General features: G+C 37.5%; 1 protein-coding gene across 1 annotated transcript in view; it reads right to left on the minus strand.

Moving 5' to 3' along the window:
- The window catches only part of BTK (Bruton tyrosine kinase), a 728,232-nt gene that overhangs the window by 404,145 nt on the left and 301,963 nt on the right, over window positions 1-22,124 (minus strand). The window contains exons 5-6 of the mRNA XM_044057123.1: window positions 12,015-12,096; window positions 2,736-2,864 (exon numbers count right to left, since the gene is read on the minus strand). Coding sequence (XP_043913058.1) covers window positions 2,736-2,864; window positions 12,015-12,096 — 211 coding nt within the window. The remainder of the gene's footprint in view (window positions 1-2,735; window positions 2,865-12,014; window positions 12,097-22,124) is intronic.

Consider the following 22,124-nt stretch of genomic DNA (forward strand, 5'->3'; position numbering starts at 1 on the left):
TTAGCATTTTAAACTCCCTAGACCCACCTAGAAAAGTCTGGATAAGAGCAAACATTTCACACTGGTTATCTAAAACCACCCAAACCCTTATGAAAACCAGAGAGAGGGCTTGGATAAAATGGGTACAATGTAGACTTCCAGCTGACCTGCAAAAGTACAAAGAACTTCGTAATCAAACAAAAAAATCTCATCAACAAAGACAAAACAAGTTCTACTATAATTCCCCAACAACATTAAAAATCTGATCCAAAAAATTCTGGAATGCTATAAACCAGATACTACATCCTGGCAACCCAACCTCACCAAACCCATGCCCTGAATAGTCCCCTGAAAAGACTATCAATTAACACTTACTTTATTGAATCTATTTCCAAACTATTTAACACCAACCCTTCAATCAACAATACCTCCAACCTCCCCAAACCCCCCTGAATGGCTAACTCAGAAAACTCCTTCTCCCTCAAACTTGTTCCCACTAACTATATGAAAACTCTACTCTCCAAACTCAAACCATGCTCTGTGTCAGCAGACTATGTCACTTCATAATTTCTCCAGACTGCAGCACACTACCTTGCCGTACCTGTATCTATCCTCATAAATCGCTCCATCTCTGAATCTAAAGTAATATCTATCTGGAAACAGTTCCACATGCTCCTATTCATAAAGGAGGTAAAGCCACAGACATATCTAACGTCAGACCTATCCCAAACTTCTCCCTTCTCTCAAAAATCCTTGAGAAATGTATACGCAAAAAAGCAATGCATTATCTCATACAAGAAAAACTGCTCACCCCTACTCAGCATGGTTGCCGTCCCAAGCACAGTACCACCACAGCTTTTTTATCCTTTCTCAGCGTTATTAGTTTAGCCAAATACAATCACAAACTCATATCTTGCCTATTCCTTGACCTTTCAAAGGCTTTTGACACTGTCTCACACCCTGCTTAACAAACTCACAGACCTTAATTCTCTCCTGCTACAGTAGCATGGTTCTCCAGCTATCTCACTGATAGGCAGCAATCAGTCAAATTGGACTCTGCACTATCTTCTCCCCTTCAAGTAAAAAGTGGTGTCCCCAAGGATCCATTCTTGGACCTCTACTTTTTGATATCTTCACCAACTCACTTTACTCCTCTTCTCCCTCAGTCTATCATTGTCCAATATCCGATGACTCTACAGTCATCACTACCACTAACTCCCCCTCCGAACTCCTATCAACTACGCTGACATCCCTTAACTCAGTTGAGACTTGGCTCAAAAAAAACCCACCTTATCCTCAATCCTAAAAAAACAAAATTGCCAGTCTTTCTTCCTAAATCTGTTAATCACATCATATTTTCCTTTTCCATAACATCATTAAACAATACTCCAACAGAAGGTGATTCTAGCACAAAACTACTTGGCATCACCATTGATGAGCAACTAAACTTTGACCTACGCATTAACAATTGCATCAGAAAACCCATCAGAAGCTAGGACACCTGTATAGGAATAACAAATTCCTCACTGCTGAAGCCAGGATTACTCTTACTCATGCCTACCTTCTACCTTGTCTAACATACTGTTTCCAAATACTCACAAATCTGACCTCCACCCTACATACCAAACTAGAATTGATCTATCACAAGATAGCCAGATTCGCAGCTCAACAAACATATAAAACATAAATCTCACCACTGTCTCTCCCTAACATACCTGAACTGGCTTGAACTACCTCACCAGCTACTCCAATCTCAGCTCCAAATTATACACTCCATTCTATACTAGCATCTTCCTGCCCAGCTGTATCGTCTCTAATTTCCCATTACTCTCCTGACAGACATCTCTGAAGTGCAACCCAAGACCTATTAAAGGTTCACAAACCAAAATCTAAGATGGGCTGCAACTTATGTAGCTATCACCCCTCCATTGCATGGAACAAACTTCCACTAGAAATAAGGAACCTTATACACTGCAAACAATTTAAAATAGCCACCAAAGACTACTTTAAAAAAAACACAAAAACACTGGACTTGCCACTGTTCACAACCTCCCTTACCACAATCAACCTACTTAGTGCTGATAAACCAATACACAGCATGAACAACTTACTTCGTATTCTATCTAACAAACTCCTAAACCTAAGCTATTATGCTGCCCCTAGAACTCCAGATTAGCAAACCACTACTACTTGCTTCCCATGCTTTTATTGCTGCTCATCCTGTATGACTCTAGTACAATTTGATAATTACAGTATTGGTGATTGTAGCCTCCTAAATATTTCTTGTGTTATTCTAATGTTGAATGTCTCTATTGCTGTTGTAATGCTTTATATTCACATCTTGGAGCTTTTCTCCCTGGGCCTCCACTGAAAAAGGGCTTGTGTCCAGTCAGACATTCCCGGTCAACAAATGTAAAATAAATAAATAAATAATGCCATGGACCCAATGGAAAATATAACATCTTTATAATTTAATATCACGAGTACTGGTTAAGAAATAAGTATTAAATCATCTCACTGTTTTGAACCTTTTTTTTCTTTTAATCAAGGGCAACACAGCATCATAACATGTCAGAATGCTCTCTGAAAATTTGTCTTTGCTATTTTTTTGAATCATTGTATAAATATACTTCTGATACAAGTTATGTAAATATATCAGTGGTCAAAACAGATAAATGCACAAATGCATTGTGTAAGCACAGCTGAATAAGCAATATTTTGCACTTGCTAATAAGAATAAAAGTGCAAGCAGTTACCTCCAGCCATATTCTTTAAAACCTGACATCCTATGGCAGTTTTGGCTGTCTGCATACAGCAAATCCAGACGCCATCCACCCAAAAGCATGGATGATATTTGTGAGCAAGATCTGTGTTGTATCGTATTCCTGCAAAACATATTAAGAAAGAAAAGGTTAGACATGTCTAAAACATTTGTGACAAATTTTAAGCACATCTATATTGGCAGATCTACATTCCTCCTTTATAAATCTAAGTGTTAACACTTGTATAACAAAGTAAGAACACAGTGACTTTGGAAAACAGTGTGCACTGGAGAGCATCATATGTAGCTTTTATAAGTCAACTAGCTAAATTCTGTTTTATTGCTCTTACTGAGCATTTTTTATTTCAGGCTGTATTATATAACAGCTTTTGTAACCAAGCTGATGAAAACTGTCATATGGTTATACTCTTAGCAAAAACTCAATTCTGAGATGTACTGTAATTCATGTAAGAAAATTATCTTTGTGTTTTCTAGTTTGTATCTGTAGTCATATTATTGTATTTCATATTTCTGTGTTGTTCTTTTCTTCAGGGGCATATCCAGAATTTTTGTAATTGTATATCAGCTTTCAAAACATATCATTCTATCTTACAAATGTAACTTCCAACCATAGAAAGTGCAGACTTAAACATTTTGTTTAGTTAACCAGGAATTCTGAAACCAAGAACCATGTAGCATGGTATAATAAGCCAAATTATGATAAATTATCCAAAATAATAAGTGCATCTCATTGTACAAAATAAATACATTAATTTTTAAAAGTGTATACTGCTTGTATGCTGTATACCTGCCTGCATCTATAATTTTCTAATATTATACTGCTACTATTCTGTAGTTATAAACTGTTTTCTATTTTAATGAAAATCATTAAAATATTTTACGAAAAAAATAAGCCTTAAAATGTCACTCTCTAAAGCTTTTGATATAAATCATGGATCAATTATCATCGACAATGTGTTTCTTCTCTTATGAGCTATGATAAAAGACTTCCACATTTATGGACATTATGACAGGCCTTCTAACTATGTTAGTAAGGTAACATTTCAGGATTCAAGGTTCATGTCTACCTATATTCTCATCATAACACAATACAAAGCATCATTACAAAAAGGCACAATTTCATCTAAAGAACTGATGGAGTCAAACCACAGATATTTTTCTATAATACCAATACTCCCAACAATTGCAAAAAGAGTTCTTGTGGGTATAGCATCATAACTTCTTTCTAGGAGTGTCACGTTCTTCATTTCCATCACATATTTTGTGTACTTGGGGACCACAAATGATTCAAGTTATGTGAATTCTAAACAAAATATTCTGTGCACAAGCACAAAAGCAATGATTGTAATACTTTAAGTTATGAGGGCAAATCAATTAATTCTTCAACTATGACCATACAGGTATGTATTCTCTAAGCAAACAAGGAGCATCACATGTCACCTGGCAATTAGGGAAGTAAACACCTAAGAATGGATATCAGATCATGGTTTAACTCTACAGACAGCTTATCTTCCTAACAAACAAAACTAATACTTCCTCATGAATGGAGAAATTATTTAGAAATCCGCCTAGGTAGTCAGGATTGCCTTAGAAACTAGTGGTCATATACCAAGGTTCTGTTTCCTTTATCATTAACCATCAATCTGGAAGATATATTTCTTCTCTTTTCCTGTGTCTCATAATCTATTCAATTCCATCTTTTACTCTAAGTCAAAAGCTGATACCTGGCCAAAAGTAACTTGTTAAATATGTTTCTCAAAGCACTAAAATGACTAAGTTGTGGTTTAAAATATTGCTATTGCTAGTATCACTGCAAATGGCATGCTGTTCCATCACTCCTTTCTGTTATAGAATTTGTTTTGTATTTCAGTGCACATTAGTGATTTGGAAGTCTGCATTTTTTTCCCTTCATTCACTGTGCAACCAGTCTTCAAAACTGTAAAAATTGTTTAACCATTAAATTCTGCTGTCTCTTTGAAAATATTTCTAAACTGTTGCAAAGTTTCAGCCATGTTAATATTCTCACTCCAGTTGTTTAATAGTAATGTTTTAACAGATATTGTTGCCAAATAGATGATTGTTTCTTGGTGTGTGAAAAAAATCAGTTGCTTTTAACAATAAATAAAGCTGAAGTTAAAACACCACTCTTAATAAGTATCTGATCTGATTCCCTACCAGCACTGGAAGATCTTGGGTTAGAGCCAGCAGAAATGTAATAGTGCATTGTATTGTCAACAGTCATGATAATAAACTGGAAATAATGTGTTTGCTTATTTATGAAATAGTTCTTGATGTAAATGTGTTGTATGGCAACTAGTGATATGCATTTTTTGGCATTTTGTAGTTTTTATTTTTTTACAATTTTATTCAATTTCTTGTGACACTTTCTTTAGACCAGATAATATAATGCAGTTCCTTCTACCATTCTGTCATGGCCTTTCAGTAGTCCTGTGAGATGATCAATAAAATGGCAAAAATTCTTCAAAGAAACTTGTTATTATCTACTTTATTGCTGGCAGTTACTTATTCTTTGCACATTGTGAAAATCCATCCCTAGGATTTACAAAAAAGTCCCACCATTCATGTTAATAGTGTTCTGGGGAGAAATTGTGATTCAGAGACAGTTATAGGTGCAATGAGAAAGACCTCGCTATCAGCTCATTATCACATCTCTGAATTAAACATCAGTGCTGGCAAAGCTGACCATGCTAGTGTTCTACGCAGAAGGCCATGAATCAGATTACCAAAGGCACCACCCTACAAACACGCAGACACACACACACACACACACACACACACACACACACACACACACACACACACACACACACACACACAGTCACCTGTGCTTCCACACATCAACAACCAAGCAGTTCACACTTGATCACAGCCATAGAAATACTCATTCATATACTTGCACCTACAGTTGTTACCTAACCCCGCCAAAGTGTGACCAGGCAAAAAGGCGCACACACACACATACATACACACACACACACACGCACACACGTGCGCACACACACACACACACACACACACACACACACACACACACATGCAAACACATGCATCCAAGTCTCATCTTTTCCTGCATAGCTTCCCCTAGTGCAGCCACCTAAGCAGACACACTCATGTAACTTCATTCATGCCCCTAAGACATGCAGAGGCATACACAAAGTAACACACATACACAAAGTAACACACACACAGCTTTGCTGAACTTACTTGTACCATGCCTACTCCTACAGGCGTGAATGGGTGGCCACAGTCTTTTGACACAATTCACTGTTTCCTACTAGCATACAATTTTATATGGCAGAGAGATTCTTAGACTTTCTTAGCTGAGCAAATGGGGAGCTACAAACATTTCAAGGGAAGAGCAAAATGCTAATTTGCATTAGCTGCCTTCCTGGACTGCTGTATTAGCATGCATCTTTATCTGTGAGATGTCTGTCCATGCTGAGTCCCTGGAAGGGGTAAAGCAATTTATGAATCTTTAAGTCTTAATGTAATGTGGAAACCTTTTTAGTTAAGGCTTCTGCATTGTGCTAAACCTTGCTGAAGGCTTCTAACTGAAATATTGACACTCACATTGTTAAGTCCCAGTAGGCAGGAAAAAAAGAATGAAAATATAGCAAAAGATCAAATATGAAACGTTGCTCTTCTCTTTTATAGCGGAAGATCAAATATCAAACGTTGCTCTTCTCTTTTATAGCGGACGATCAAATATCAAACAATGCTCTGTTCTTTTAAACCTTTTTATTCCAGGGGAGATGTCCCCTACACCCCTAATGTGGAGGGAAAGCCCTCCTACACCTACTGAACTTATATATACCAATTCTGAGATTGCCATGCCTTGAAGAAAACAAAACATACTGATAAATGGCAGTCTTATTAGTATACATAAGTATGGATTTTCATCCATTCTATCTGCACATTTTAGGAGACAGCAGTGCAAGTCTCTAGATTTTAAATGGTTCCATTTTCCTAAGTCCTTGGGATATTCTTCAATATAAGTAAAAATATTAAGCCTTTTAATGTTACATGATATCTTAACAATATTTAAACAATACAACATGCCAGGGAATGGGTAATTTATATTTTATTTATCACGAAGGGGGGTGTTTGGTCATAAAGGGAGTTGATTTATTTAAGAAGCTTCTGACAAATTATTTTATTGAGTAAGTGCCAAGGAACATGGCTACAGAGCTAACTACCATATGGTACACATTATTCCGTTTGTTCACATTACCTTACTTTTTTTTAAGTATGTTTACCTTCATGCCTGCCAAATGTCATGACCCTCCTGTTGGTGCAGAGCTCATTTGCTCTCCCATACTTTGTACCCCTGCATGGAGAAGCTGCCATCCACAAAGCCACAGAAGAGATTTGTGCTGGCAATGGTATCCTGGTATTGAAGATGTTTCGAGTAAGACTCTAATCAATGCTGACATGAGCGTGTGTGTGTATATGGGTCCTGAGCAAGTAGACAGGAGGACACTTGGTAAAGTAGATGAGGAAGAAAGGGTTAGTAGCATGGAAAAAGAAAAGAAAAGTAACATCCAGTGCAGATGGTAAATCAGAGCAATTGCACCACCATACCTGAAATGAGGAGGCAAGACTACAGAGAAGAATGTAGAGATACTGATTTAAGTGATCCAAGAAAATAGTGCAGGAGTCCTGAGACAGATGACCCAGTCAGAGAGAGTGGTCCTTTGAAAGACAGGGGCTGTCAGAGAGTAGAATGGGAATAGGGTAGTGACATCAGGGCTCTGAGGAGTGTGGAAAAGGATGGGTTTGGGACCAGAAGGAAACACCATGATGAGCTGTGGCAGTGGGAGAGAGATGAGAGACATTCTAACAGACTGGCTCATGACAGAAATCCCAAGGATGTGTGTGTGTGTGAGGCATACCTCTCAACCTTTTAGTGTAAGAATTCTGGACAAACCCTGAAACAATGGGGGCACAAAGTCCCAAAAATAGGGACAGGTTTTAAATATTGCTCTTATAAACCTAGAAAGTTAAAAGCATAACAGGATTCGAGTTAACCTACATTTTTACGAAGGATATGAAGTCTGAAACTGAAATGTATGTCATTATTTAGTGACTTCAATCCTCAGATCATCCCAGAAACTTGAAAGAAAACTACAAATTTTATGAGAAGCAGACCAAAAATATGTGTCAAAAATCTGGACATTCTGAAAAAATCTGGACAGTTGAGAGGTATGAGGTAAACATTATCATGAGGCGGTAGCTGTGATGACAGGAAAGAAAGGTATACAAGTGGTAAGAGAAACATTAGGATTGGAGAAAGTGGTATTTCATAAAGGGTTAAATAACACTGCACTTAATTCTCTCTTTTCTCCCCGTTTATTTTTTATGTTATCCAACCTGATGATGGAACACATGAAGCATGATGCGAAAGGGGACACCAATAGCTAAGTGCAAACTGCATGATTCTGAATGCCCCAGAGAGATACTGATGGGATGGCACTTGATTATCTGCAATGTAAGGGTGTGATGTGAGATGAGCAAGGTCAGCTACCCAGTGTAATGAAAAGAAAGAATATAGTATTTGAAAATTCTCATGTAGCTACTAACATTTATACAAAGACAGTAAACAAAATACATTCTGTGGAGAGGTGCCAACCATGTGAATGGGTATGCTTGAGAGGAAAGGCTGATACAGATGGTTCTATGAGTTAAATGTCTATTTCAGTAATGCAGGTGTATTTAGAACTGAAAAAAAAAATGAAAAGACCAATGGTTAGACCACAGCTGAAGATAAAAATGGAATAATCCACGTCAGGAAATAAATCACTTGCAGCTTCACAGTAGTGCCCTTTATAAAACCAAAAGTTGCAACTGAGATGTAGTAGTCAAGGTAGGAAACGGTTCACTTGCAGTTTCACACCACTTTATTAAACAAGAGTAAGCGCTTTCACGATCTAAGTCAGCTGATCGCTTCTTCAGACTCATAAAAACAGTTAAAACATTGGTATTTAAAATATGGTTCAACCAATGAAAACACATATAGAACTATGACATAGACTAATTAAAATTCCATACACCAGTACATTAATTTGCCTTATATTCTGCAAAAGATGAAATAATGAAATAAAATATACATATAACAGACACATTTTATGTAATAATCCATATTATTATATCCATATTACTTAATGTTTTAGTGGTCTGGATTTTAAAAAAGGTTTCAAGGAAACAGCATTGTTCAATCCAGGAGACCTATCAGCCTGAAGTAATAAAATCCAAACAAAAAAGACACAAGTGCTTTAGCAAAACATGTGGAGGAAGAAGATAGGAAACATATTTTTAATTTCATGGTTTTAGAAATAATAAATAAAAGTAAGAGGGGAGGTGATATAAGGAATAAGGTAGAGGAAGCAGAACAAAGATGGATTTTAGATCGTGCACACACATAATTCTGCCATTCGTATAGGGTTATGATATTTGTGTGTCTGTATTCATAGTGAGCGTTTGTTTGCGCGTGTGTGCAAGCGGGTGCGGGTTAGAGATCGTCACACATGATAGTGTTAGGTTGCATGTCTTATTGTGGATATTTTCCCACTGATCACAATATGGAGTATGTTTTTGATAACATTATATTTCAAATATTTATTATGTTTCAAGTGTCTTAGTATGAATTTATTATACTTTAACAATTATGGTTATGTCTTGCATTAATTTGAAAGCGATTTAGTATTTTTAAATTTATTTATTATGTCAAACTATTATACGTTATTGATTTTTTAATATGACACTTTTTATAATGTAACATAAGTGTCACACTAAAAAGTATGTTTAAATGCTGCATGTTTTAAAGTATATATTATTATTATTGTGACAGATGATTAAAACAACAACATCATTTCCTGTTTCAAGGGTTTAAAACCAGGATGTTGGGAGGCATCCTGGTTTTCTGAAGAAGTTCACGATAAGAATAAAGTGAAAGAAAGCGCTAATATTGATCTGGTTTTGTGGCTACTTTCAGTTTTTTCAACAGTCGCTACTTTTTTTGTTTAATAAGAGTTTCTTTCAGGTTGCCGAAGTCAGTTCCAGTTCGTTTTTTTTTTTAGGGAATGGATCTGCTGTCATTTTCATGTCAGTGTTCACGTGATATGTATGAAGCATTTGTCTGCTATAATGATATCCTGATCATTGTTTTCACGAGAGTCAGTTGAGGAGGGGACTGTTAGTGGTGGAAGGGATAAAAAAACAAACCTTGCACTTTTTTTATACAGTTCATAAAAATACTATTATTCTAAACAAACATAAATACACTTACAAACTTTCCATGTACAAAACAATGTACATTTACACATTTTCCTTTATCCCATTACTTTTTAGAGATTTATCATAGCAAGTTGCAAAAAAGTATTTAATAGTTTCAGTGGTCAGTGCTGCCATAAAAACTGTTTTGTTTTTAATGCCAAATGTTATGAAATAGCAGATGGCCAGCTGTAGAAGGAGCATGTTGTTAAGTATGTAGTTCAAAACATGGGTACTTCCTTTTACCTTGAAGCATTTGATCCCATTTATTGGCCAAGACTTAAGGCAAAGCCAGCTGGATTAAAACACTGCCACTGTGCATATGTTAGTACTAGGCTAGTACTACTACTATGCTAACTGTCCTTGTGGACCATTTTAAGCCTACCCAGTTACCCCATGTGAGAATTAAACCCTGCACCTTTTGTTTGAAAGTTAAACACCTTAACCATTATGTCAACCTCCCACCCAATATAGTAGATTCATAGATTAGTACTAATCTAACTGCCTTTGTGGATATTTTTAAGCCTAGCCAGTTACCTCATGTAAGAGTCATGTAAGAGTCAAACCCTGCACCTTGTGTCTGCAAGGTAAACATCTTAACCATTATACCAGCCTGCCACCTGTTCTCCTTGGCTTTCTATCTGGTAGAGATTGCAGGCTGTTTTGTTGGGTGAGGTTCTCCAAATTACTAGATTTCAGCACACATCACTTAAACACAATACGTCAGCAGAGTCTTTCTGGTCTGGAAGATTCAAATGTAGGTATAGTGCCATTACACATAACAGTGGCCACAAAATTCAGCTATATTATTTTCCTAAAGTAATTTCATCCTGTAGAAAATGTTTCCACTTAATGTTTATGTTTCTGTGGTAATTCAGAATTTAAAATATATTAAGTAGTGGCAGACATCACTACTATACTACAAAACCAAAATACCCTCTCTCATTTCAAGAAAACAAAAACTCCAGATGCAAATGATTTTAATTAATATAATTTTTTTCTCCTGAGAAAGTTTAACTGTTAATTTATTTGTATTTTGTTGACCAGATTGAGTCTACTAGATAAAGTCCTTTTTGGAGGGGTTCAAAAGATGAATGTTCTCCAAAAACATATCCACAAGATAATGAAGTAGAAGAATACTGACAAATTATCAACAAAACTTATACAAACAGTCTAATTTCAGGAAACAATAATGTGGCTGCAGTAGTATAGAAACACGGTTTATAGTTCTAATATGCTGACAAGGTCAGCAGGAACATGGATATATATGAAGAAAGGACATGAAGCAATTAGTAACATTTAATAGCATTCTTTTGGTTAATATATATCATGGGCTTGGGGTCTACTTATGGTAAATAGCAAATGTAATTAAACACGGAATATTTTACAACCAATACAGCAGTGCAGAGACATGAAAAACATCAGTGACAGCATGGAGATTATTTTATTATGTTACAGGCTATACTGAGTTCAAGATCTAGTCATAGCTAATGACAGTGGAGACCTGTAGCAGACAGAGAGTTTGTTTGTTTGTGTCTTTTGGCTTTTCCCAGTTAGGGGTCACCACAGTGGAACTCTGGTCTGCTAATGATTGGCAGTAGATTTTTTACGTGTTGAGTTTGCCAGCCCTGACGCACAACCTTCAACGAAGGTACGCCCATTCACGCATGTCACCACACTGAAGATGTAGCAGTCAGAGAGTAATGCATGGATATTAATAATACTGCAAAGAAAAGATCAGAGACACACTAAAGTTATGACACTATTTTTTTGGATCTCTCAGCAGGCGGTATTTTAAGTTTTAAAATACAAAAGCAGAACTTAAGAACATATAGAAATAAAAATGACACTGGAACAGAGCAACCAACTTGTGTTACATGCTTTTGGCCTGTTTATTACAGAACTTCTTCAGAACAGGTATTTTAAGTTTTCTCTACATAAATTCCAGATAAAAAATGCTTACGTCTTTTGAGTTCCTGGATCCATCGTTTCCTAAGGTCTTCTGTTGGAGCAAAAACATACAGTGGTCCTTCATCATATATAATCTGTAATGCAGAGTACATTTAGATTCTGTTTAGTTTATGAATAAATTCTAAATAGTTTTGAATGAGTTCAACAATATAGGATAAAGTGTAGGAAAGAAGTGCTTACTCAGAGCTTACTTTAAAAAAATCCATTTGTGGCACCCCCGCCATAGTATGCTTCTTCATAAGTAAATAGTTTCTAACACGTTTACATTTTTAACACATATGAGGCAATGTCTTGTATTCCAGAAAATGAACAGGTATAAATGTAACCTTCCATGCATTATCGTCAGCCAGAATTACTTAATTTAAAACACTCATGTTTTTACAAGTACTAGTTCATGCCATTATTCAGTAATGGCCTGTAATACTCCCTTCTTTCAACACTTCTGATATAAATGCGCTGCCTAGCTGACCCTGTTCCCCTTAGTCAGTAGTACAGTTCCACAGATTTCATAGATCTTCCACAGTATGGTAGTTTTAGTACCTTCATATGGAATCTGATTCCTGCTACCATGGTGGGGGGAGGGGGGGGGGTAAAACATCAGCAAACAGAGACAGTAGGCTCTGTTGCAGACAGAGATAAATCCCTGAATATGGAGCAGATACCACTGGTTCAGTTATTGGTTTTGGCACTGGAGGAGCCAGTCAGGGAGGGAGGAGACTGAGTGGCCATCTGGGGGAGGGGTTGGCATATGTCCTACTATAGGAGTGACCCCTGTGGGTTAAATCACAGATGTGCATTCTGCTCCATATTGGAGAAAATTTGGAGTATAAGGGTTATGAGTTTCCTGAAGGCAGCATTGCTGTTGAACTTGGCATAGCACATGTTAGAAAGTGTGCTCCCTCACAAGGCTGAGCACAGCAAGCACTGCACGATGTCTACTGGCTAACGCTGGGAGGGATTAACAGCAGAAAATAAAATTTACTGAACACCTGCGAGATGACAGCCCATGATCTCTGACTTTCATTTCAGGTGCTGTAAGGTCTATAGGGAATGGAATCCTGATAACTGTGGGCAGCTTATGGGGGTAGAATGTGCAGAATGACCTTATACACCATCAAGAGAAAAAATACAGGATGTAGGATGTTGCTAGACAAGGAACATTTTTACTAGTTTGAGACAGTTGTGAGCAGCCACCATAATTAGCTAAAATCAGAGCTTAAGCATCCTACTATTTGTCTGGATCTCCATTTCCTATCAGTCATGTTTTTAAAGCGTACAGTGACGGATTTAGGCCTGGGCACAGGAGTGTGTGCTGCCCCCTTTTTAAAGACGTTGCACAATAGTGTCATGAAAAAAAAGAAATGCATTGTACTTTTGTTGAAACTGGAAACTGTACAGCCAGAAGACTACATTTTCCATTTTCAAGTTGTTTAATGTTATGTACTAATAAAATATGTTTTTGATTATAAATAAATCTGGTTTAGAATATTTATCTTGTTATTTCTTACATTGTCATTTGTGGCATGCTTCTTACCTTAGAATGAAATGCTACCCTCCTTTTCCTTGGAATTTCAGCAACAACCTATGCATTCTAGACAATGACACACAAACTGCCAATTTACAATAAATTTGCAAGAAGCATGGAATTGCTAGAAGATTTTGATGATTATGTGTTAACAGAAAGCCACAAAAGGACTGCTAAGAAAATAAACAGTTATTATGCTAAGCTGTACCACACTAAGGGGAACAGATTGTTTGACTTTTTAGGAGTAAAATGTATTGCTAAAATGTTAACACCCCCTCCTAATCAAGAAGTCATTTAGAGTTGTTAAGAAAATATGCGGTGGTCTAGTTGCAACAGCAGTTGAACTGTTTCTGACAAAATATGAATTACATTGATATATTTATTTTTTATGCACTTACTTAATTGTTGATGAAACTAAAGCAGCATTGTTATTAAAAGCTCAGAAATGATTTAGTCAGAAGATATTTACATGGAAATATCTGTTTTAGTAACATCATCTATAAGATCAATACAACTACTAAACTAAGTATTTGCTTTTTGGGATTTTTTTCATAACATCTACTTTCTTAACTGCTGTGTTACTTTTTAGTTAACTGAACTTCACTATTTCCACAAATATCATTATTTATGTACAAAAAATACTTAAATTTACTATGGTACTCCCTGTGGCCAATATACCCTTCACTGGGAATGTTTCCTAGGTTATAGCAATGCACATGCCAGCTATACCATGGAAGGAGACTGTGACTTGGCATAGATAACTAATCATTTCTTTCAGCCATGCATTGAAAAAACTGGTACTGTCTGTAAATGTGCTGTGTGCTGCACAGGAATTATATGTTTCTGCTACCACAACCGCAGCAAATTCATGTGCAATTGAATGTATACTGCTGTCTTTTCACACAATGTCAGAACTGACAACCACTTGCTCTTAAAGCAAACAAATACAGTATGTGAGAGTTGTAATTATACCATGAAATTAGAATCAGTTCTCTCACATAACAATAAGCAGGACATACAGCAGGTTGTCAGCACACAGATTTCCCTTCTCACACAAGATAAGGTCAAGACACAAACTCAAATATGCAGAGGTACTCACTAAGAGCCCACCAAAAGACCAGACACCTCCCAAGCACAAACAACATACAGATACTGGTACACGAACAGAATCCACCATTACACATAAAAATGCACATATAAGTACGTCTTGTGGATTTTGTGACCTACAATAAACTTGGTTCAATATCTCAGCTGCCCGGTGCTTGACTCTCCCTCTACTCAGTGCTTTGGGTTGTTTATACCCTTGACTTGTTACACCCACCCCTTTTAAAAGTACAACACAGTACAGTATTAGCAATGCATCTATATACTGTGGGAGTAGAACCCACAGAGTTCTGCATCAAAAGCAAGTATTTAATCTGTTATGCTATTAATAATACAACTAGACTCAGCATAAGCAGCACTAGACTTCTTTTCCCCTGAAGCTCTTAGATCCTTAAAAAATCCACTCGGCCCTCAACTGTATCTCTCAACTTTGCAGCACATGAAATCTGGAAAAAGCCAAAATTTATTGGGGTGGGACAAAAGCCCCCAAAGCAGGGGCACATTTTAAACATTGCTTGCATAATTTTGGAAGGTTGCTAGAATAAAATGTTGTGTTACCACCATGCATTTCACTGCCAAGTCTTGAACCCAGGCTCCTGTGCACTACAGTCAGAGCAACATACCACTATGCCAAATCAGCAGTTTCCTGAACTTAAATGACTATCATTTAGTGAATTCAGTTCTCACTTCTTACGATAGCTCTCAACCTCTTAGCACAAAAAAAAGCCTGGACAATGCCAATAATGGGGAATACAGAATTTAGTTTTCACTTCTCACTATAGCTCTTAACCTGTTAGCACAAAAAAACTGGACAAAGCCAATAATAGGAGAATATATTACAGCCCCAAAAATAGGGACAAATTTCAAATACTGACCTTATAAACTTAGAAAATTGCTAGAATAAAAGGTTTTGTGTTACCATTTATTTTCTGAAGAATATGAAGTCTGAAATTCAAATGCCTATCAATATTTACTGAATTCAGTCCTTCACTGACTTGCCTCAAAAAGTCATAAAACCACAGATTTTATGAGGAAAAGAACAAATATGAGGCAAAAATCTGGAGAGCTTTCACAAGGCGTGGTAGGTAGGGACTTTAGGCTCTTGTCACTTGTACCAAAGGCACAAGGTTTGAGCTTGAGTACCTCCTCTAGCCACCAGGTATATTCACCTGGGGCATTACACAAACACACAAACACACACACACACACACACACACACACACAGACACACACACACACACACACACACACACACACACACACACACACACACACACACACACACACACACACACACACAGAAACAAGAGCATGCGTGTATGCACACACACCTTTCCTTCTCATCGGCAGTAGTGCTTATCAGCCTCACATTTCTGCATTCCAGCTCACACATCCCCTTCCTTCTCATCGGCAGTAGTGGTGATCAGCCTCACATTTCTCCATTCCAGCTCACACATCCCCTTCCTTCTCATTGGCAGCAGTGGTGATCAGCCTCACATTTCTCCATTCCGGCTCACACACCCCCTTCCTTCTCGTCGGCAGTAGTGCTCATCGGCCTCACATTTCTCCATTCCAGCTCACACATCCCCTTCCTTCTCATCGGCAGTAGTGGTGATCAGCCTCACATTTCTCCATTCCAGTCTTGCAGCTCAAGTTCATATATATCCACCATCACAGTAATTCCTGACAACATTCGGAAAGCTCATATATATCCACCGCTAGGGTTGTTCCCGCTAAACATCTGGAAATGGACGCATGTTGAGCAGCCGGAAATGGATGCACGTTGACCCTTTAAGCTTGATTCTGTCAGGCTGGCAGCTGTCTCACGGAGCTGACGTCATCACTTGTGCGATGACGTCAGCTCAAAAAAGCCGGGATTTAAATTTTTAAAATAAAAGTGCCGGGAATTAAGGGGTGCCACTCAGGAATCATAGCACCCATTTATTTGGACCTCCAAACTCGTTTTTTACCAAGTAATTCTGTACGGTTGGGAGGTATAATTTGAAGTAAGGATCAAATCTATCACCCCTACAGAAGTAAAAAAAACTGAAACATTTCTCCAAAGCAAACTATTGCCAACTAAGTAATGGGATAAAAAGTTTCAAAGCTCCTGCCAAGACAGCCATGACTCCTATGCAGAGGAATACACAAATGCCCTATATAGCCACTTAAATGCATTTACTCAGTTGTAGTATCTATGAGGTCTTCCTGCAAAAAAGCCTTCCTAGTAGACTGCAAGTCTGAATAAGTTATACAATGAAAGAAAGAAACTGATATCTAATAACAAGTAGGAACTTACTCAACAGAGGATGAATACCATCCACAGCTTGAACAAGCAAATCATATATCTAATTAAGTCCTCTAAGGCCAATTATAAGGCTAAATTAGCATCCCTAGCTAAAGTCAATTATAAGGCATTCTTTAGCTACATCCACAACCTAAAAGGGAATGCCCAGTTATGTGCCGAACTTATAGTAGATGGTACCATTCACACTGAACCTGAGGAAATTGCCAATTTGCTAGCCAACAGATTTGGCAATAACTTCACCCCTCTGTCTCCATCTGACATACCTCAAAGCATTCCTGACACAAGTGCTCTACTGAGTATCTCCAAAGAACAGCTCATATAAGCACTCAACAAGGCCAAAACACGGCCTGTATGGGACCAGATAACATCCCAGGCTGGTTATTAAACAACCTTAAACAAGACCTAGGGGAACCACTCAGGACTGTCTTTAACCATAGTCTGAGAACTGCCATTTCCTGGCAGAGTGGAAAACAGCAACGGTAATCACCTTGCACAAAGGGGGTCCATCAACTGACCCTGCAAACTATCGACCCATAAACCTAACCAGCCTTATCTGCAAGGCCATGGAAAGAATCATCATTGAACCTATCCACAAGGATTTAGGCAACCTTCAAACTCTTGACCTGATCCAGTTTAGCTTTGTCAAGGGTAGGTCTTGCTTATTAAACCTAATGGAATTCTTTGAGAATATCACCAAAGCCCTGGATAAGGAAAACAGTACATACTGCCTATCTTGATTTAGCCAAGCCTTTGACACAACCCCCTATTCTGATATCAGAGAAACTATCCCATCTGGGGATTCCCATATGTTACTAGATGGGTAACCAACTGGCTCACTGACAGAATGCACATTGTCAAAGTGGGGTACCACAAGGATCTGTGCTGAGCCCCCTACTGTTTTGCAGCTATTTCTCTGAAGTCCAGGCAAAGGTAGATGGCCTGTGGCTTACCAGGTTTTCAGATGACTGTAAACTGGCTGCAATCATAGTCCCCCAATGATGTTAATATATTACAGAAAGGGCTGACACAGAAAAATGATTGGTGCCAAACTCATGGACTAAAACTTAACACAAAAAGTGTTTCATTATCCCCTTTGGCAAACTAGTAGCCCCTGCTAATTAGGATATAGACAGCACCCATCTAAGCTCAAACTCAGTGGTGTGAGACTTGGGATCACAAGTTAATAGCAACATAAACTTCGATCACCATGTGTCCATAGTGGAAAGAAAATAATTCTACATTGAACACCTCCTAAATAACAGCATCATATCCAAGACCAGGGAGGTTATATTTCCACTGCACTCAACCGTTATCAGACCACTAATTGAGTACAATGCTCCCTTCTGTATGTACCTCACCAAACGCCCACAGCAACTGGGGAGACCACAGAGGTTTCTAACCAAGAGGATCCAGGGCCCCCAAAACATGATATACATGGAAAGACTGAAAGCCCTGTCACTGTACTCTGTATCATACAGGCTGTCGAGAGGCAACCTGTGTCTGGCCTTCAGAGCAGTCTCGGACCCTGCCCTAATGCAAATGCTGCACATCTGCAAATCAAATAAGACAAAAGCAACTTGCTTTAGGGATCTCAACCTAGCCTATGACATTAACAGAACATGCTGGAGATACAGATACATCTACCAGTGATTGCCACTCCTCTGGAATAAACTCCCACTCCATGTAAAGCAGAGCTTCTCAATGAGCATATTTAAGTGCAACCTTGACAAAGGGATGGGTGAACATAAATTCATCTTGGGGGGGGGCACATATGTCCCTTATGGACAGGGGCAGTCAATGCTGATCACAGAATCACTCTGCTAACAATGGCCATCTAACTATGGTCAATAAGGGTAGTCAGGTTTCTACATGGCTAGGCTTGCAAAGGCCCTAGAGCCAAGTAACCTCCTATGAATTTATACACATCTTAAGGTGATCTTTCCACATCTTCCAAACCCTGTGTCCCACATTCCCACTCCCACCTCTGTAGTCAACTAACCAGACTGCATCCCCCTTTGCAGTTTCCAGCATCCACCACTGGTATAAGCAATATGCAGACAGTCTGAGAAAATCTGAAGAGTTGACAGGTATGCCTCTTCCTGATGTAGTTCCAGTGCTGAGAATTGTAAAGAAACATTGCATATGAGCCCTTGGTGTGAGGCAGATAGCTTCAGGCATGAGGGGATATGCAGCTCCACCCACATGGGCAGAACACTGATATATGGCTTACCCTGCTCCAGTGGTCACACTTCTATATGTATATGGTGTCATAGCTCTTATGTATGCTTCATCAAATTATATGTTAAATGATATAGATGCACTGAAATTTTGCATCAGAAACTCAGCCTTATCAGTGCCACACATCTTTTAATTGCTTACATGGATAATCTCTAAGTGTCACTGTAACGGAGTTTGTTATTGCTGAGAAGTGCAGCCTACCCTGATTGTTTAAATCCAAAGGACGACCAGGAACACAATAAGAGAAAGCTCGTATGATAAAATCAATTTAATATTGCCACAAAAGTGAAATTAGCGCTTTCGGCAGGTAAAATGTCCCACCTTCTTCAGATTACACAGCTAAACAGAAGCAACTTCATTTAAGCATTAAGGCATAAAATGTGCCCAATGACATTAAAGTGCATTTTTTAAAACAATTTAGTTACCGTAGCGACCTTAAAGTAAGATCGCTACCTACATGATGTTACTTGCGCTACTAACACATATAAAAAAACGTTTAAAACAACAATTATTATTTTAAAAAAGCACATATTAATGCATGTCTTACTTATTTTAAACTGTCCCATATCTATTCCCTTGCATTACGGCAGATTGTCGCATATTTATTAAAGCGACATGTTAATGCAAGATATGAATAATCATTAAAAAATAAAAACCCAAAGAAACATATCTCTCCCTCTCTACGCTTTGTCCACCTCCAAGGTGCCAAAGATGTAGGATATCCATTGAGCTTTATATTAAATATATTTCTATTGTAATGGCACTTATTATCTAAATATAAAAATTAATGTTATTATACATGCATTATGCTAAAAAAATAGAATTGTGTAAAAAATTCACACTGTGACTAAACAAAATCTACTTTTACTACTATAAAGCAATGTTAATGCATAAATTTACCATTAAATAAATAAATGAATGAGATCTTAATATTGATTCCTATATTCAACTGGTCTTAATTATATATTAAAGTCCACAAATTCATTCATCTATTAATGAATACACGCAACATTATGTTGACAATCCTGACATAAATTACCCAATGTTTATCTGTTATATGCCAACCACTTTAGAATGCATTTAATAGAAAGAGCCTCGTTGATACCTGGTGTAACCTGTGCCCTAGTGCGGATTTGCCAACATAGTTCATCGATCTCCAGACGAACTTGCCAGGGACCCCCTCTGATGTCTTGTTTTCTTTGTTGCAAAATAACAAACTTAAAGGAATGCCCACTATTTTCAAATACATGCCTAGCCAGAGCATTATTGTGATCACGTTTGGAAATAGCATTAATGTGCTCATAAATTCTAATTTTTAATTTGCGCTCAGTTTTCCTATGTAAAATGCTTTGCATAGGTTGCATAAAGTCGCATAGACCACTGATTTTGTTTCACAATTAAAATGGCCATTGATCTTATATTCCATATCATTTATGCTACAAGTTGTACCCGTCTTTATGTGCGTACACTGACTGCATGTTCCACATCTAAACATCCCTGGTGGACAATTTGACATCCTTTTTTGTTTAGTTTTTTCCATTATGCATTTAAGGTTGTCCCCTCCTGTATGTAATTCTAGGTTTATCACCAAAGAGGGCAATCAAACCCTTATCATGTTTAACTACCTCCCAATTTTTGTTAATAATTTCCCTTATCGGTTGAAAATCCAAAGAATATGTATGTAAAAAACTACAGCAATAATTTGGCTTAGGTAGATGTGAAGTAGAAATCTCAACTTGTAAACCTGAGATTTCAGGATTTACATCCAAATTGTTAATTTCTGTAACAGGAAGCAGGGGTAAAAAATAGCCCCCCATCCTTTTGTTGGTAACTTCTGCTACAATATTGTCAACTAAGCTTGGGGGATACCCCCTGGATGTAAACATAGCTGACAATTTTTGGCATTCCATTTGAAAATCATTGTCATCTGTCGCCATCCGTGCTGCACTGACCAGTTGGCTTTTAATCACTGATCTTTTTTGGTGGTACGGATGGTTGCTCGAAAAGTGTAACAATGAGTTACAATATGTGGGCTTTCTGTATATAGTGCTTTTAAATCTATTGTTAGTAATATCCTTAGAAAGGAGAACATCCAGGTAATTAATTTCCAAATCGGCCACTGAATATGTAAAATTAAGAAATTCAGTCATTTTGGTCATGTTATCAATTAATTGTGGAATAACTGATTTGTCTCCTTTCCAAATACAAAAGATATCATCCTGATACCTTGTATAGAAGGAGACATATTTTTGAAAAATGTCATCTTTGAACAAGAATTCATCCTCCCAGTGGGTCATTACTGCATTCGCAAATGATCCCCACAAGCAACCCATTGCCACGCCTGATGTTTGTAGGTAAAAATTCCCTTCAAAGGTAAAAAAATTATTCTTTAACACTAATTCAAGAAGAGTTTCAACAGTATAAATGGTATCACCCGGTGTTTCCCTACATACCAAAAACTCCCTGACCCATAATAGGCCTAAGTCCTGGGGTATAACCGTGTAGAGGTCTTTGACATCTATTGTCAAAAACACAGAATCAACGGTATATATTTGGTTACTAATATCCCTCAGGAAAGACCAAGAGTCTTTGCAAATGTGCTTAACTGCTCCTATAAGAGGCTTCAAAATGCTATCGACATATTTTGCGCAAGCGTATGTAATGCATACAATAGAAATATATTTAATATAAAGCTCAATGGATATCCTACATCTTTGGCACCTTGGAGGTGGACAAAGCGTAGAGAGGGAGAGATATGTTTCTTTGGGTTTTTATTTTTTAATGATTATTCATATCTTGCATTAACATGTCGCTTTAATAAATATGCGACAATCTGCCGTAATGCAAGGGAATAGATATGGGACAGTTTAAAATAAGTAAGACATGCATTAATATGTGCTTTTTTAAAATAATAATTGTTGTTTTAA

Source organism: Protopterus annectens, chromosome 15.part0 (assembly GCF_019279795.1).
Source record: "Protopterus annectens isolate FY-2018-M chromosome 15.part0, PAN1.0, whole genome shotgun sequence".
NCBI lineage: Eukaryota > Metazoa > Chordata > Ceratodontiformes > Protopteridae > Protopterus > Protopterus annectens.